The sequence below is a fragment of the Rhynchophorus ferrugineus genome, unplaced genomic scaffold (genome assembly GCF_030347505.1).
Source record: "Rhynchophorus ferrugineus isolate W39M unplaced genomic scaffold, kcgeb_rfMv2 rfM2, whole genome shotgun sequence".
NCBI lineage: Eukaryota > Metazoa > Arthropoda > Insecta > Coleoptera > Curculionidae > Rhynchophorus > Rhynchophorus ferrugineus.
The window spans coordinates 45480410-45500551 of NW_027472581.1; the positions used below are offsets into that span (position 1 = coordinate 45480410).

At 32.3% G+C, this 20142-nt stretch overlaps 1 protein-coding gene across 5 annotated transcripts in view; it reads left to right on the top strand.

Annotated features, from left to right (window-relative positions):
• The window catches only part of RhoGAP100F (Rho GTPase activating protein at 100F), a 224448-nt gene that overhangs the window by 73410 nt on the left and 130896 nt on the right, over window positions 1-20142 (top strand). For 4 of the 5 annotated variants that reach the window (XM_076393958.1, XM_076393959.1, XM_076393961.1 and 1 more), the window contains exon 3: window positions 12474-12590. In XM_076393958.1, coding sequence (XP_076250073.1) covers window positions 12474-12590 — 117 coding nt within the window. Of the gene's footprint in view, window positions 1-1066; window positions 1171-12473; window positions 12591-20142 lie in introns of those variants that run through there. The other variant, XM_076393960.1, reaches the window with a different exon arrangement.

Below are 20142 nucleotides of genomic sequence, written 5' to 3' on the forward strand. Positions count from 1 at the left end.
ATGGCTCCATTATTTCACTCCGAGGTCCAATCGACAGTCATTCGAGTGGACTGCGCACGATGAGCCCGCTCCAAAGCGTGGGAAAAAGCAACAATCGGCTGGCAAGTTTATCGTGTCTGTATGTTGGGATGCGCATGGAATAGTTTTCATTAACGGCCCTGAAAAAGGAAGGACCATCAACAGCGACTATTACGTAGCGTTATTGGACCGTTTGAAGGACGAAATCGCTGAACAACGGCCGCATTTGAAGAAAAATAAAGTGCTGCTTCACCAAGACAATGCACCGTGTCACAAGTCAGTGAAAAAATGGCAAAAATCCATGAATTGGGCTTTGAATTGCTTCCTCATCCACTGTATTCTCCAGATCTGGCCCCAGCGGCTATTTCCTGTTCCCAGATCTCGAAAGAATGCTCTCTGGGAAGAAATTCTCGTCGAATGAAGAGGTGGTCGCCTAAACTGAGGCCTATTTTGAAGCAAATAACAAATCGTACTACAAAAATTGTTACTATGGTGGGGCGGGGAGTTTTCAATTGAAACCTGTTATATATATAATGCCCTGGGATGCCTATTATTATTTCTAAAAATTGTTTCATTTTATTTTATTAGAAAATTGCTCGGTGTTATTTGTTGATTGGGTGGCTTTATATATTTTGACACATTTACTGGTGATAATGCTTTTAATTATCTTTTTATACAATCATACATTTATGTATTTATTTACATTTTAAAAATTCATTAGGACTCTAATCAAAACGTTCGTTTAAATACATTTAAATAAAAACAGGATTTTTATCATGTATCCAGACCAAGGTCAAAAACAAAATATTCGTACATCAAAGTGAAAAAAATATATATAGCGGCAAGAGGGAGAACCGGTCTGCCCCAAAAAATCCTTCAACGATTATTGCGATTCCTAACCTAACTGGCAACGTTGTACGACAACTTCTTTCCGTACAACTTCAATTGACACACGAGTTTTCGCGCGTTCTGTCGCTCGACCAATCGCAGACCTCGGTCAAACGTACGGCGCCGAATCGAACCGACCCGCGACGTCACACCGGCCCACGATCAATAGACAACGGCAGGCAAAATTAGAGCGGTCGCGAAACTAATACGTCGATTTAGTTAATGTGCGATAAAAATGGCAAAGGTTGCTTTTTCACGAGAAAGGTAAATCATAATCCACTTGTTAGTGCTTGATTTCAGTGTCTTTTATGTTATAACCGGCTCGAATGAGCCCGGCTATGTTTTCTCGGCCGACTCGATTTGCGGTTAAGGGTTACGTTGTGAGCGTGCTCCCTGGAAACGTCAGTTTTGCCGATGGGGGATAATTTTAGAATCTTGCATTTTTTCGAAATCCTGGCTTAAAATGATGTTTTTTTCTATGACAATACACTTATTGCTAAACAAAATAAATATTTATGCAAAATTTTCTGTAATAGTCGTTAGGTACTTTATTAAAAACACAGTTACAACTGGTTTTTGTAAAATACTATATTTCCTTCACCGCATACGAGTTATTTACTACGCTACTACCAATTAGTACTATTAACGTAATTGTAATGCATTCACGAATACTTTCGGTTTCGTTGTACTATTTTCTCAAAGAATAAGGAAATCATTCTATTTTTTCTAAACGTACTTTATTTATAATGCAAACTTTTATAATAATATAAATTACAGTTCATAAAAAGTTATTATATAAGTTTTATAACATATTTTAATGATTTTTAATATTGATAAAAAATATTTTATATAATTATATGAATCTGAATATCATAACCTCTTATTTTATGACAAAAATATTAATTGACATGTTCAATTTTTAATTAGTGATTAAAGTTTTTTCTGGTTTGTTTGTATTGACTGGATGTCAGATGGCTTTACTACAGAGGGGTTGGATATTAATTACTTTCTTCATAACTCTTCACCGATTCTAATTATACTTATATCTTAGCAAAATATAAATTTAATATCTAATAATTACTTTTTGTGATTCAATATAAATTTCCGATAATATAAATTATTTTTACATTTTTACATTTGTTACATCACGCTTCGATTAATTATGATATTTATATGTAAATTCCCCTGTGTCATTAAATATGACATATATAAATAGCTTCTGGTATAGCTGAAGTTTCTAACTTATTTAGCTTCGATCTGATTATTTGAACTAAATATGATAATTTATTATAGTTTGCCAAAAACTTTAGTCAACTTTAGTCATATTTGCAAATGTATTTGTGATCGTATTATAATAACATTTTATTTCTTGCGTCTATTTTACTTCAAGGATCTAATTATATACGAGTATGCAAGAATATACGCCTATTGATAATTATTTTAAATTTAAATACGGTTTAAGATGAACAGATGGGTTTAGGGTCTAATCATGTAGTGACTTATGGAATATATATTTTGAAACCAAATTAATAAGCGGTCCGCTTTTTTATTATACATCTTGAATCAATTTGACTAATGAGAATGTATTTTCAGTATTTATCAATTAAAATATTTAATTGGCAGTTGCTCAATATTTCAAATATAATATGTAGATGAAATATTTAAATATTTTATATATTTTATTTGAAATAATTTGGGGTTTTGAGTAAATATTTTTGTGTAAATATGTGTTGAACATTTCTTTAGCAAAGGGTATAAAATAATTCAAATACAAATAGTTTTATTGTACATATTCATTTAATTGTTTGTCTCTTCTATGAATTTGTTTAATTTAAGTATTTTATATCAATTTGGTTTGTTCCTTTTACCTATAAATGTTAAAAATTAATTGAGTAGTTCATTATCTAAATATATTTACATTATGCCTTATAAAATATATTATGAGTGGTCATGATGATATTCATTTTAAATATTGCTCTTTAATAATGTATAATTTATATATACAGACATACATTTTTTTCCATTCACTCATCTGCCTACTGATGAAATAGTTATCACCATATATTTTATTCAATATTACGTAACCATTCGAAAACTCTCAAAGCTTTCTGTTATGCGTTATCAAATATGTAATAGCCGGCTTGGTTGGAGCAGTGGTAAAGGCGACAGGACGGTCCTCCTAGTGTTACGATAGTCGCGGTTTCGAATCCTGCTGGGGCATGGTCGTAAATTTATGTTTGTGATTGTTTAACATTCGTTGTTATCCTTAGTCAGGCTGGGTAAGACCGGATGTCTTTTGGGATTATTTCTAAGTTGGTCACTCGCTAGTCGGTGGGCTTAATGCCGAGGACGTGTGGAACACACGTTAAACTGTAAGTCCAGTCCAGATAAAACCTCGTTGGTAAAAGGAGACTTTAAAATATACAAAATAAATATATAATATTGGTAAATACATACTAATGTACTAATCTCGTACACGCCTTGCTTATCTATTGATGCAAGTACAACAGAACAGTAGTAATAAATTAATTCGTAAATTAAGGTTGTACATTAAATGCACTTAATTTAATGTAAGAAAAAAAATAAACATTGTTAATTTTAATTACATTTATATTTAAGTATCAGAAACCATTTTTGGTATTTTATTTAAAGATATATTTTTAATCAAAAAGCAGTTTTAATAACGTATATAACTTTGGATATATACAAATAATAGATGAGCTGAGTTAAGTAGGTTAATAGTTGACTTTAGCTTTTTATTAATAGTGATCGTTTAGAAAGTTTGGTTGTTTTCCCAGTCGAAATATTTTACTTATTGATTAATGTGCTATTTTTCTGTTGTTTTAGCTTTCTGTGTACAGTGATCAATTCTAAATTATAGCTGTAGTTATAAAAATGCCTTGTTATAAAGTTTTGTTTGATTTTCTGATTTGATAACGTTTTTTTATTATATTATAAATATATTATGAGGGTGGTTCAAATATGATCAAGATAAATATTCTGACAGGTTTATTTACTATTGAAAATTGATTTACAAAAATTTGCAGTTTTTCTAGGCATTTCCCCTCACCAGTTACGCAATTTGTCCATCTTTACAGAAGCTTTTTGATGCCGGTATCGAAGAATTCCTTGGGCAACTCGGAGAGCCATGTGCGCACGAACTGCTCTACCTCGTCGTCGGTGTTGAATCTTTGACATCAGAGGGCTTCTTTCTGTTGTCCAAACATGTGGTAGTCGCAGGGTGATAAATCCCGGCTGTAGGGGCGCTGTTCCAAAACATCCACTCTAATTCCGATATTGTATCGAGCGTGAGAGGCGCGCGCGATATCCTGGAGAAAAATCGCATTTCGTGCTGACATGCTCCTCCGTTTCGAGAGATAAGCGGGTTTCACGTGTGTTTTCAGAAGGTTAGAGTAGTATGCGGCATTAATGCTGGGTTGGGTGCGCAGGAAATCGACGTACAGCACGCCTCGCCGGTCCCAGAACATCGTATACAGAACCTTACCCGCGGACCTGGCTGTCTTCGCTTTAACAGGCGCCCCTTCCTCCTTCTTCCTCCACTCTTTAGACGACATCTTGCTTTCGGGAGTATAATAGTGTACCCATGTCTCGTCTGTAGTGAAGGTTCGCGTTAAAAAACCGTCCCCCTCCGCCTCGTATCGCGTTAGGAAGCGGTGAAGGCGGTTGAAAATGTACCTCTAGATACCAATACTGATTCCTACTTCAGCCGAAATGTCTCGAACATTCATCCAACGGTCCTCCAAAATGAGATGTTCTACGCGGCGAATGTTGTCTGGTGTGATTCAGGTTCGCGGTCGACGATCATACTCATTCTCGAAGGTTTCGCGGCCATCCTTGAATGCTTTGGCCCCTTTAAACACGGCAGCCCTACTCAGGTATTCACTACCGAACTGACTTCGCAAACGTAGAAAAATTTCCGTCTTTTTAACGCATTCCCACACTAAAAAACTATGCCACACTGTTCGTAAGGGACCCAGCCCATCATATACTCAAGCCACGATCCTCAAAATATACATGTGCACCATCTACAGCATTTGTTTCCATCATATTTGAATCACCCTCGTATTTATATTTGCTTTTTATGTAATTAAACTTTTGAAAACTTTTGACGTAACTTAGAGTGATGCTTTTGTTAAATGTGGTTTTTGAACTAGTTGACATCTATGCTACCGATTGTCACCAAAGCCTACTAACATACCTTGACTGAAATTTTATTTCTCTACAGATTTTACTCTATGGGCTACACTAAAAATTATGGTGATCAAAGCCGAATTCCAAATTCGATAAGCAGCTAATACTAGAGAAGACATTAAATTTCTGATTGTTAGATCATTCTCTAACATCTAGTAGCTATGTTGTCATTTTAATATATGTGTTAAATTGTTTTATGTTTATTCATATTATCTTTTTTTTACGTTGTGTTATATTTATATTTTACATATTTTCAATGTTTTATAGCAACATTTTTGAGTTATTCTCTTAAACGTGTTTGTTAATTTTCAACTTTATTAAAAACCTATTACATTCTACATTACCGAAACTAGTTTATTGCTAATTTATTATTAATACGTACATGCAATAACTGGTTCTGTGTTGGTTTTATACAAATTTATACGAATGTCCTACCCTTACTTTAGTCACGAAACGCCATATTTAGTAGATAATATGCATTTGCATATTGCCAGCTAGCCTGACTTGGTTTTTGTATATAAGTGTTCGGGGGAGCTCTAACGAAAATAACGCAAATTTGATTTTTGATATATAATGATAAATAATGATTAATATTGAAGAAAAAAGAATTTTGTTTAGAATGTGACTTATAAAAAATAATTTATAGTATTTTGAGGCCATTAAGGATTTGTTTTTAAATCTTATTTATTTGTCTAATGGTTTTATAGTTATTCATGGTTATTTATTGAGATGATTTGGATGGAGATAAGTGATTGGCGATTGGGAAGTTTTTTGGGGTTTTTCATGTTTAGCAATTCGAAGGTAATCATACATTTCAAAACTAATCAATATATATGTCGGTTTGATTAATTAACTTCTCATTTATTTGGTAATACCTCAATTTCGTAACTCTAGAACTTCTGAGATATCTAAGCGAAAAGCTAAGCCGAACGATCTTCACAAGCTTCCTGAAGCGTCTTGCGTACCATTTGGAGAGTTTTGCAGTCAGTTTCTATATGACTTTCACTACACATCAAATATCTTAGAGAGAAATCTCTTTTTTGGCTTCAATTCGTATGATATCCATTGTTGTTATTGAATCATTTCGAGTGTATTTAGAGGATTGGAAATTGTTGGGCGATCAACACTCATAGTTCAGCATTTTTATTCATTGAAAAATTTGTGATACTATTTGGTAAATATATTGAAACCAATACTTATATTTTACTAATAATATTTGTTGTCGTGTAAAGCGTAGTGTTGTGTAAAGTATATTTATGTTATATTATTATGCATATTTATGAATATTAGCAGCAGTTTTCTTTGAACAGTGAACATAATTTTTGTCATGTCATTTATACAACATTAAGAGAATTTTACAGAAACCGAAACATATAGTTATCGAGCGGACCAAGATACTGTCTCAATTCTTACCAAATTATTAATGTGTGGTCTAGTGATGTGGTGATAGAAGAAGTAGAACGCCTTTCTTGATCAGTTCTGACTATTTTCACAGATTTCAATCGTATTAGAAGTTGAATGTAGAATTAGTCGACTTAATGTTTTGTATAGATTCTAGCATATCTTAATGTTGGCTTCCATCATTATGATTAATTCCTTTTCAGTCCCACGAAATGCTTTCTATCAGCTTCCTTGACGTCAATGTGGATTTTACAATAGCTTAATAAACTTCTCTTCTCTGAACTTTTTTTATCACATTATGTATGTGATCCATTTTTCGATCCATCATTTATTTAAAAATGTACATTCGATGTACTATTATTAATTCATGAGGAACCTAAGTATGGAGCGTTTTTTTGGTATACAGGTTTATGTAAATGATTCTAAAGTGCGAAATGTGTTTCTTGCTATATGAAATGCATTGGTAGCTTGACATTTTTAAGAATTTTATTGCTTTTCGAGATTTATGAAAGGAAACCGAGTAAAGCGATGTTAACACTGCTGTTCATTTAAACAATCATAACTATTTCTTTAAAATTAGAGTCTATAAGAATCCTTAATTTATCAGTTAGTCAGTTAGTTAATTTTAGTAGGTACTTAAATAAAAACAAGCTAGTTTTTGAAAATAATATGTAACTAGAATTCACTTGAGCATTCAATAGAGATCTAGATTCTTACGTTTGACAATTTCTAATTCATATTAATAATGTTTCTTCCGATTTTTGCTATGCTTTTTCATCAACCGAGCAAAGAAATAGAACTAGACAAACTATACAAAATGTCAATTCAATTTCGTTCATAGTGTCAACTCTCATGTTGTTAAAGCAGCTACCCTTTTAAACGACTGTATCGACTCGGCCATATCCCGCTAAACTTCACCAGTTCCAGGGAATTTGCATAATTGTTTCGGCGTCTTTTTCCAACACATTGGCATCGGTCTGCCTTAATAGAAAATGTAAGTTGTGTTGCACCTTATTACTACGGCTTCCGGTCTTTATGTCAGTCTATAGCGTCGATTGTTGGTAGTTTTGCGTGTTTCTATCGCCATAGCTAAAAATTTTTGTAATGCAATAAAATTCAAAGTTTTGATTATTGATTCGCTGTGGTTTCATCAAAAGTTCGACTAAGTTTTGTCTGAATTGATTTACATTAGTTATTCGTTGTAATAGAACGAGGGAAAGTTTAGATAAATGAGTGGACATGAGAAATGATATTTCCTAAAATTGCATCCAATTGAGATATTAACGTATACGACTAATATTGCACTGGCTACAGACTGCACTGTGATCAGGGAAGCCGTCTGTTTTGAATGGTGTTACGAGTGAGATATCTAAAAATATACGTCGGGAGATTTTTACTTTTTTTACCCTCAGTGTCCCTTTATATCGCCTCTTATTTTCGCTAAATGAAATAGTATTTTAAAGTAGATTAATAGTTTTTGTTTTTTAAACTCTAACATATTTATAACTGATACAGATTTTCAATTAATTTTGAGGATTCTTTATAAGAAGCAATATGTTTTCAAAGATACCCTGATTTAGACATTATGATTTTTCAACCTTCTAGTATGTTAATAGTTCATATTGAAGGAATAAGTAATCAAGAGAAGGACAGTATCTGGTAAAAACAGCGGGTGAGAAAACTTTGCGTTTAAGAATTTTAAGTTTCACATGACTTTCTGAAAGATATCGATATTTTATCAAGTTCCAACATTCCTAGAAAAACCGCGGAGGTAAATTAAAACCAGATGAGTCGCGGACCCGACATATATCATGTTTTGTTAAAAAATATCTTAATTTGGCTCCAATTCGTATGATATCCACGCTTATTTCTTATTTTTGTCTATACTGGTGTGATATTGGTCTAGTAATATTTCTATTCTTTCGTTCGATCTTTTTCGGTTGATTATCGACGTTCAAAAATCCATGATGTACATACGTTTACGAGTATACGTGCGTTTTAGCAGCAAAAGGCAAATATTACGTTGGTTTTCTAGTCTAGGCTGGGCTTAAGATAGGTTGTTCAATGTCTAATTTTGCACTCTTATAAACAATCAAAATATAAATTAAAAGCAACTTGAGCAAATTCGTAGATTTGATCACTTTTACAAGGTTGGGTTCTATGCATTTTATATAATTTTGATATTATTATTTTAATTAGGAAAACAGAAAAATATTGCTTTCGATATATTTTTTTATTAATTCAACAATATGTTACCCAGGCAAATTTAAATGCTAATATGATTTCTAATCCAAATTAAAAGAACATGTTTATAAACGAAAACAATTAAATTTAAATAGATCAATGTACTTTATGGGACGATATATTCCCAGTTGTTTTCTGCAAGCTAGGAATGCGTCCCGGTTTTTTATGTGTCTGAAAATCGTGTTTTCCAAAAGATCCCCATCGTAAATAAAACTGTTTCTCGTCGACATTAACCATTCAAGGACGTCGGTGTAAAGCTGGAGACTTGGAGGCAGGACGTCAAATTATTATTCCAAGTTCGATCTGGGACCTACTTTCGCATCCTTTTGTCGATCTCGACGACGAAACGGCGCAACATTTTTCTGGACTCTATAGCTCTTTTCACATTTTGGGTACAACGCCCTAACCAGAAATGCTTTAACATTTTTACATTCGATTTTCTTTTCGTAGTTTCTTAGAATAACTTGTGATATCTAATGTTTAAATCTGTTGGTTTTGAGAAAAAAAAAAACAAGCAGCAGTATTTAAAAATCTTACATATTTGTTTCTGTTATTGTAAGTAATTCTAAACGCACTTGGATTTGAAACGTTATCAAGGCAATAATGTATTTGTTCTTAAGCAATGCCTTGTTAATATTAATTCTTTAATATATCACTTTAATCTATCAGAGATCTATCAGAGTTCTCTACAACTTTCTCTGTTAGAATTATGTTTACCCAAAGTGTATAGCGCACCTTATCATTTGTAATATTCTCTCTGTAAAATCATTATGTTGGTATAATTAAAAGGTTTTAAATTTACCTTTATTAAAGATATTTGACAAAAATTGTTATATTATCGATGTTGCAATATCGTGGAATATTATAAAAAAGATAGCTCAAAGACCTGCTGACAGTAACATATAATAAAACAATTTTCTGGGGCATATTGACTTGACTCGTTTATTCATATATGAACATGTGGAATTGAAATTATTGAGTCACCCCCGTTAGTATAGAATGTAAAATGTGTAAAGGGCTCTCATGTTCATCCTCTTCACAATTTCCTAAAAACGAATGAGATGAAAAAATTAACATATGTTGAACGCTTCAAATGATTTGTTAAGCATATTAAGGATGTATATTCCTGAATCCACGAGCTCTAATAGATCCAAAAAATTTCAAACTATATTGACTAAGTAGCTTTAAGCCTATATATTTATTCGGATAATTACACATTTTTTATTCTTTAATGAAATGAACCTCTCAAGGTAGTTATTAAATTGATGACTCGTAAATTTCGGTTAAGCCTCTCTTAAGGAAGGGTAATTTCTAAGATTAAAAAAATAAATATTTGATTAAACTTGCCCCAACTTACAACAGCAAAACATGCTGTAATAATTTTTAATGACAGCCAAATATTTCTTCGAAACGATTCTGCATTTCTTTATTTTATGTGCATCCGATTACACAATACTTTCTAGATCGATAATTAACTTATTGTACTACCGACTTATATATAATCATAGAGTAATCGAGATGCAACTCAATACGGGACTCTGACGCAAAATTTTGCTTTGCTCAGCATCCAGAGGGAGCCATAATGGGCCATTCAAGTCATTTGATTGGTCAATTTAAATCTCTATTATAGGCACCTGTAAGAAAAATATTTTACTGCGAAGACATTTGATTGGCTCATTAGTAATGTTTGGCATGTGACAGCCTTGACGTCATGTTTAATTAACCAATAAAATTTAAATAATTTTTTTTTCTGAAATAAATTTGTTAAATTAAATTCAATTAAATATACATATAAATATAATATTTTAAAATAAATAAATATAAATATAACCTGTAAAAATAAATAAATATAAATATAATCTATAACAATAAATATAAATTTATAATGTAAATTTATCTATCAATATATATATATATATATATATATATATATATATATATATATTTTCTTCATTTTTCCATTAGTTAGTATTTTTAATATTTTATCCGAAAGATCATTATGGCATGTACAATTGAAGGGTATTAAATTTACTTTTTTTAAGCATTTGACAAAAATTTCGTTATATTATCGACGTGGCAAAATCGCTGAATAAAATAAGACATAGCTCAAAGACCTACTGACAGTATAATAAAACAATTTTGTTAGAGTCTTGGGCAAGAGATATTGTCCTGCCTCTATAAAGTCAGTCTCAATTTCTGGGTCTACCGATTTATTCATAATTGTATGTAAACAAAATCACACTTAATTTCTTTTTTAAAAAGTTTTACTAAATAACCTGAGATGTATACTACGGTACAACGTAAAACTTTATTTGCTCGTATAGGAACATCTGGACTGAAGTTATAGAGTCAAGTAATTAATTTGGTCAAATGTCGATGATACTTGCTTCGAACACCCTGGTTGTGACCCTGGAACGATGTAAATAGGCACTACAAATATAGTAAGACAGTTTAGAAATTAATGGTAACAATTATGAACAGAAATGTGACTGACTCCTTCAATTTACCTTCTATATAATTTTGATTTTGATCCACTTCCATTTGTACATATTCTGGGCTCGTGGTATTATTTTCACCATCACTAAATTGTTCATAAGTATTTAAAGGAAAGTTTAAGTGTATCACAAAAATGTCTCACATGGTAACGATCATAAATCTGTTTTATGTTTAACCCAACCAGTTTAGGATTTTTAATGTTTTCTACTCATTTCTTAAAGATCGCTTTTTTAACGGAAAACGATGATGCCATTCCTCACTATCTATGCATCCGGGCACACAACACTTCCTAGAACGAGAATGCGTTCAACTAGCGACTTGTATATAGTAATAAAATAAAATAATAATTTAATGTATAAACGTTATAAAAAGCTAACCACACTCTTCTCAATATAGGGCACATTCAAAATGGCGTGCATAATAAACAAACCATAGAACGAAATGAACCAATCAGATTCCGTCGCGGCTCTTAGCATAGCGAATAAAACAAGTAATATGTTAAACGTAGCTACATCTACATGTTGGACGTCGCGAAACATTTCGCCAAAATTTCCTATGAAGTTAAATCTCTATTTCTCTATGTATATAATGAACTAATAATTTAATATCTAAACGCAGTATTCCTTACGTCAGGCATACTGAAAATGGCGCTTAAAATAAATATACAACAAACGTTTCATAGAAACGAAGTGAGCCAATGAGATCCCGTCGCGGCTTTTAGCATAGCGATTAAAATAAGTAATAAGTTAAAAGTAGCGACATCTAGATGTTGGACATCGCGAAATATTTGTTCAAAATTTCCTATAAAGTTAACTATCTGTTTCTCTGTGAATATATGTTATGATCATTTACATGGGCCAAATGACATGTGACTGATATATCGAAAATCTACAGATATTTATTGTAAAGTTCTATTAAATGTTCATTCAAATAGCTATTGTCAAGATGTAAAAGCTTAAGACATTAACTTAAAAATTATTATAATTATTATTTCATAGTTTTCCATTTTTCATTATCATATTCAAACTTGTTCTTTAAATCCCTAACATCATTATTATAGTCTCCCTAAAAACTTAATATATTTGAAAAGGTTATCTCTCAAAATGATACCTATGCGACTATATAAAAGTGGATTTGAAATTCAAATTATGTCTAAGTGTATTAACTATAATTTAAAAAAGGAATTCTTGAATAAATAATCAATATTTTTGCAGGATAATGGGCGCGAGGCTTTGGATCTCACGGCGTCGCCACTACGAGCCCCTCCAGTCGCTCCAAACAATCGGCCCAACCACCCACCGCCTATGGTCATACAAGGGGATTTCAGAAAGGTGATTAATAATAATTCTGAATGTACATTAATTAGTATTATGCCAACTTAAATGTAACGAAAATGTTCGTACGTACAAAATTTCAGTAAGTAAACAATACCTACAATCCATAAATATTATTAATGAATATAATTGTTCCATTTATAACAAATATTGAACAACATGAATAGATTATATAATAATAATTGAAGATATTTCCATAAATATAGAATAACTAGGTCAATACAGTCTCATTTCGCATTAAATATTCCAGAAAGTATTAGAAAAGGGTGTTAAATTATTAACATTTATATTCAGTATTATATTACGAATTAGTTACTTTCCTAGAATTTGCAAGCTAGCTGAAATGATTCTCAAACCAAGGAAAACACCAAAAGACGTCAGCTCCTACCGGCCTATTACGATAGGTTATTCCAGAACGCCATTTGGGCTTCGCAATAAGCATGGAATAATAGAACAAGTGCATAGACTTGTAAACAAAATAAATATGGACTTAAAGGCCAAAAGATATTGTTCAGCTGCATTTCTAGACATATCTCAGGATTTCGATAAAGGATGCAATACGGGATTGCAGGTTAAATTAAAGAAACTTCTCCCTCGTCCGGATTATGAGCTACTAAAATCTTACCTCACAAATCGTCATTTTACTGTGAAACTAGGCAATGAACATACCGATACATGCGATATATTAAGGAGTTCTGCAAGGTAATGTACTGAGTGCAGTACTATATCTTCTGTACACAGCCTATCTACCTACAAAAAAATTACCACTGTGGTAAGATACGCAGACAACACGGCAGTCTTAGCCTCTCATGAACATCCAGACATAGCATCAATTAACCTACAAACATATCTGAATCAAATACAAATATGACTGAAAACATGGCGTATTAAAGTCAATGAAACAAAATCCACTGATATAACTTTTACGCTCCGTAGAAAGTCATGTCCACCAGTCTATACCAATAATTGTCAACTCCCGCAAGTAGAGGATGCTAAATATCTTTGTATGTACCTAGATCGACGCCTAACATGGAAGAAGCACATACTCGCCAAATAGAAACAATTTGAACTTAAAATCTATAAAATGTATTGACTTATTAGGCAGACATCCAAATTATCATTAGATAACAAGATATTACTGTATAAGTCTACACTCAAGCTTATTTGGTCATATGGAATCCAATTATGGAGAACTGCTAGCAAGTTTAATGTATATAGCGGTTCCAAAGTATATCGTATTGTGTAGTGTGTTGTAATGAAGTGATTCAACGCGATATTGCTTTAGAATCAATCAACGAGTATAATTTGACGTCTTTGTGTGAAGTGCTTTGAAAGAGTGTCCGTGCATCCTAATGTACTCGCTAATCAGCTAAATATGCGAAGTGGCAGTGAAGGACCATAATAAAACTAATTAATAAAAGTAGTACATAGGACAGGATAATTTTACACGAGAGATCAATTACTCAAGTTTTCTACATGCCATGTATATATAATATAAACATATCAAATACTTATTGCCCTATGAGCAGATTGTGGATCTAGGGAGTAACAAAAAAAAACTTCTCTTTGGTTGCGAGTTTTTAAATGATTTATCAGAAAAGAAAACTGGCAAAAATCATCCATCAAGAGAGCAAATGTATCATTTGTTAATCTTTGAAATTTATATGAATAAATTTCCTTTGAGAAACATAAAAGGAACTGAAATTATTTTTTCTGCAACCCATTATGTATATAATACATTTAAGCTAAGAAAGTTATATCTTATTTATGTTTACGCTTCCAAGATATTTTACTCTTCACAATAAATTAATATGCTATTAACCATAAGAACTTTTCTCTGAAAAATCTGTCTCTAATATATTTATAATCGTATACGTTGCTTATCTAGTATATTCTATTGAACTACTTAGTATCTTTAACGTTAGGTTTTTGACAAAACTTCATATGAAAGATTGATCAAACGTTTAACTGAATTGGCTCTATTCATAAAGTTATTGCTCTATAATAGAAATAATAAGTTCGGCTACAAATACACTACAAAGAGTTGTCGACATTACTGATTAAACCAAAAAAATTAAAAAGAACTTGGAGGTTGTTTAAACGATGTTTCGAGCTGTATATGTATATGTTCTTATTATAATACAAAAAAAAATTTCAAAAGCATTGTGGGCTATAATACAAACAGATCATCAGAGCAAAGTCTTTTCGGTTTATTGTTAGAACATCATGATACACCTGGTGTAAGCAAAAGCATTCAATAATATCTAAAGGTACCTACCTAAAGTCATTGATCCATGAATCAATTGATGAAATATACAGACCAATGAACTAAGTCTTCAAGCACAAAATAATTTGCAATGGCGCCTTTCATTCCTATCTTCTCCTGGACAGAGCGCTTCGTGTTTTTTTTAATTAACACCTTGTCCTCGTATAATCATAAAATGAAATGTATGTCCGCTAGCCAAAGGAGAGCTTCCACATAACTCTTATTATTGCTCAATTAATGCTAGGGTCTTGGAAACTCACAAAACAACGACTTCATATTATAATAATATCAACATGATAAGATATTGCGTGAACATAAAAGCGTCGAAGAGCTATTATCAACTCTCAACTCTAAGTTAGTGTTTAAAAAATTGAGGAAATTATTAATTTCACTCGTAATACACATTACCGTTCAAGAGTTTAGAAAAATAGTAGTTATAATCTATCCAAAGTTGGTGTAAACGTACGTCATCTAAAATTATAACGTCAAAACGTTGTAATGGTGCCGTATCGACTCTGAGTTTTAGTTCAGTTCGGCTTTGACATATAATAAAATTCTAGTTTAAGTAAAATAGTGAAACAAAAATGTTATCAAATTTACAGTTGCATTATACAGCCATAATAATTTATAGGTTAGATTGTTTTATTATATTTACATTGAACTCTTTTCCACATCACCCATGAGGTAGAGTTCTAGGCGACTTCTATTATGTAGTGATATCCCTTTTGAGGCCCAATTTAACTAATCAACTATTATATATCCAAGTAATGTATTTGACTCTTATTAGAGAGCATATATACCTTTTTAAATTTAGTTCTTGTTTCCTTCGATGGTGTGTTTCCTTGTCAAGTTATTTTGATATCACTTTATTTTTTATTTCTTCTGATGCTACCTGTGTACACCATTCTTGATAAAATCAATCGGTGAATTTTCCATAATAAATTTGCCATATCTTCAAAACAGTTCACTCTCATCACTCTGTCTTGGAAATAATCAGCATTGAATCATAATCCCATATTCAGAAAGTTTCACTGAGCTGACTAACTAGGCTGTTCATTTCAATCAGTCGAACGTTTGTTTTCTAAATCTAAATATCATCTAAATACACAAATTAAAATAATAAATACTTTGATTTTATGATCTGCTTTTAAAAATTATATTCTTTTAAAAGCAATATCTGGAAATTCCATTAGACGTCTTCGATACTTTTTAGCCTAACAGGTTCCTCTGAAATAATTGTATTAAATTATGTTTATATTGAAAAAGCTACTCACTGTTTCTGTACATTTCATATATTTGATCTCTAATAGTAGTAACATCAAGCTGATCTTGATTAGTCAACTGCTTCGTATAAAGACGGTTTCTTTTCGGTTCATCCAATATTATGTTTTTAATTTTTGAGATATTTCAGTGATCGTGTCCATACTAGTTTTAAATCAGTGCAACTGCAACACGCTAAAATATTTTCAATAAAAACCGCTGCAAATTAATACTTAATAAAACAGTAAACATGGTTACCTCTCTAACGAATTTTACTGGCAAGAGGGGGTCTCCAGTATCTAGTTTCTGTTCGAAGTAGCTGATTAGAGAGGCAATCTATTCTGTCTAGCAACGGTATTTTTAATCACGGTAATAATAAGAAGCGATTTGAAATTTATCAAAACAAGCAAAATGTTAAGACAACGTTTGCCGATTTATAACCTCTTATCACTATAATTGTGAAGAATTTTGCATACGTTTAACAACCGTACGACTTTGACAGGCTGGTTCGTCTACGTGTTCGAACGTATCAGACAGCATTGTATCTCTTTTTAACTAGAATAAAATGAGAAGGAAAATATTTTATGATTCTAAAACGAATTTACAAATTGCGGCAAGCAATACAATTTAGGGTTTCTGTGAATGGAGGTAAAACGAAATGAAACAGTGGTGTTTACTTTACGTGACCGTTATTGAAGTAATATAAAAATGTGAAAAGGCAAGTGGTAAAAAAGGCTAGCAGCGGTGTTACCTGGTGACGAGGCTTGGGCTGTCGATGGTGGCACGTCAACTAAGCGATGGTCGGTTACTAAATCCTAAATGTACCCTTCAATAATCTCCCAGATAAACGTCTCGGGGTTGCCAGCTATTCGTTATCGTGTTCTAGCTGGCACTGCTGGCACCCCGTCCGTGTTTAATATCTGGGTATTTTGTAGACCGTTATTTCACTATGTAAAATTCGACATGCCTCAAGATCGCTACAACATTAAACATGTTGATGGCGAATGTTCACAGCAACTTTGGATAGATTACTATTATTGTCAACTTGCAGTAATTATATTTAATATTTTAAAGAATTTTGCACATGTTTGACATTCGAACGACTTTCGGACAGCATTGTATCTCTTTTTAACTAACTATATTAAACATCTTGATGACGTGAGTTCATTGTTATTTTGAATAGACTATACTGTTTTTCCCATACATTGCTCTAACCGATACGATTAGTCACTTTATTTACCCATTTCCACTTTTATAAAGAAAATGCTAGGTAAAGGTGAGAACGTAATGTTCAACAATGCGGAATATTATTGATTATTATAAAATTTATAAATAATAGGGTATGACGTTTATATAAAAAATAAATAAAATCAAAGCTATAACTAGAATATAACTACTACTAGAGTTATTTTGTAACAAAATTTAAATAGCCATTCGAAGTTATTTATATGTAAATAAAAACTACGGCTGCAAATATTTCTTACTGGCCGTAAATTGGCATTCGAATTAGTTTAGAGCGGAACAAATTATCGAAACAACACGTTATTGCTATGAACGGATACGATTCTCGACACAGTCAAAATTGGATTGGCTTTGATGCATTAGCCGTATTATTGCATATGTTTGCAGCGACTGATTTAATTTCCAAAACTATATATGTGAAAACGCCCAGGGGACGGGTAAGTTCCGCATTAAAATGCATAACGAGTAATCCCTCCGGTTCATGTAAGATTAATTTTGAACATTTTACGGAGGATCGGGGTCATTTTGTTGATAGGATGCAGTAGATAGTCCGGAGTTTAATTGGATTTTGAAAATGTTGAAGCGCAAAAGCACCAAGAAATAGGTCGAAACCTAATTGTATTAATTTGATAATAGAGTGGCTGATGGGGATGCATTAAATATTAAATTTTGTTTCTATGCTATAAAAACGGAACATATTTTATTAATGCATTATGTAGTGCTTTTAAAGGAACATTTGCTTTAAAATATTAATTGGTTGTATGTTTATTTATTTATGATAGCTTGTTCCTGGGCTTTGCAAGTTAAATTAACAGTTTTAATGGTACATTTGTATTAACTATTAATCATATGTATTATGTGTGCAATGTATTAACTGTTTTATTAAATTAATTCCAATATTTAGTTTTAAGCGCAATAAAGGGAATTGGTTAATAGTTGTAAACATGATACTGAAAATAGATTGTATTTTGTATAGGTGCTTTCGTAGGAAATTGATTATGGTTAATTTTTCTTCGCTCACAGTTATTGTTATCGTTTAAATCCAGATGGAGCTATGTTTAATAGAAATAGAAGTCGTCATGGAAAATATATTTGGGGTAAATGATATGGATCAGTGAATGGAGGTAAAACGAAATGAAACAGTGGTGTTTAAATTATGTGATCGTTATTTATTGGCAAGATAAAAAAATATAGAAAATACAAAACAGATAAAGCGGATGGCAGAGTGTTACCTGGTGACGAGGCTTGGACAGTCGATGGTGGCACGTCCAAACTGATCGATGGTCGATTACTGAATGATTGGAAATACTCTTCAATGACATTCCAGCTAAACGTCTCGGGGTTGCCAGCTATTCGTTATCGGGTTCTAGTTGGCGCTGCTGGCACCCCGCCCGTGTTCAACATCTGGGATTATATTTCTGGGTATTTTGCAGACCGTTATTCCACTATGTAAAATTCGACATGCCTCAAGGTCGCTACAATAATCCCCTGCCAGAATTTTACATACAATTATTTTAAACAAATAAAAATACAAAAATGTATGAAAAAAATCAAATACAAAATACTGATATGCCAAACAAAATGTGCTGCATGAAAGGGGCTTTGAAACCTATGATACGTCAAAATGGTTGTGCTTGGTACGATTGCGATCTGGTACGGCTGTTAATATCTTTCGGTCCTACAGATACCGTTGCTTCATCGTCGGTTTGGCACTTGAATGTGGTCCATCGACGATGTTGAAAACAAGCTATTTTTCGGACAGGGCTCCCGTAATCGACGCTGTGGATGGATGGATTGTTCGACGACCTGGTAGCTTATTTTGTTCGACGACGAGACGTTTGCAATTCTGATACCTCCGCGAAGACATGACGAGTCTACGGTGACTGCAATTGGTACCTAGCTTCTGGTGCTGCTCTGTGACTAATCCGTAGTCACATACCTTACCGTAATTGAGAAGAAACAAATAACGACGGTGTCTGACCGAAGCTGCCCAAAGCGTTTCAAATCAAAATGTCTGCCAATATGACGGAGACGGCGATCGAAGGAAGACATTATGATTTAAACATAGCGCCGAAAGAAATGTTTAGTCGAGACGCTGATGATTAAATAGTGATGTCAAAATCTCTGAGAGTTCAAAAGATTGTGAAAGAAATAAAATTTGGACAAAAAATTTTTAAAAAAATTAACTGAAAATAATAAAATGAAATATAAGGTTGTTCTAGCACTAAAATAAAATTTAATGAGGAACAAATGTTTGAATGAATGTAATGTTGAAGGAACAGTAATAATATGGAAAAAGAATCGAATTAAAAATATTTAAAATTTTGTATATAAAAAAAAGATAACGGTCACGTAAAATACACCAAGTCCTATGGCACCAACATCAACGTATGGCAAGGCGTATGGTACTGACAAGAAGGCTTTCTCCCTGAACAACGGTTGTAGAAAAATGCGACTGATGTAAACAACTTTTAAATAATTGAAACAATCTAATCAACCTAACCTAACTGTTAAATTTGATGGTTTTGACATATATGAATATTATAGAGTATTTCATCAGTTTTGTTATTTGATTTGAAGAAATCTGCTACTAAAGCTCATCTAAAGCTTTTAGAAATTTAAAACGATGCTGCTTCATTTGATCACAATTGTCGATTTTGGTTTAAACGTTTTAAAAAGATTTTGAAATCAATGATAAACACAGGCCATACGAGCAAACAGTTAAAAAACAATCAATTGATTATTAGACAAAAATACAGTTCAAATTCTCAATGAAGTGAG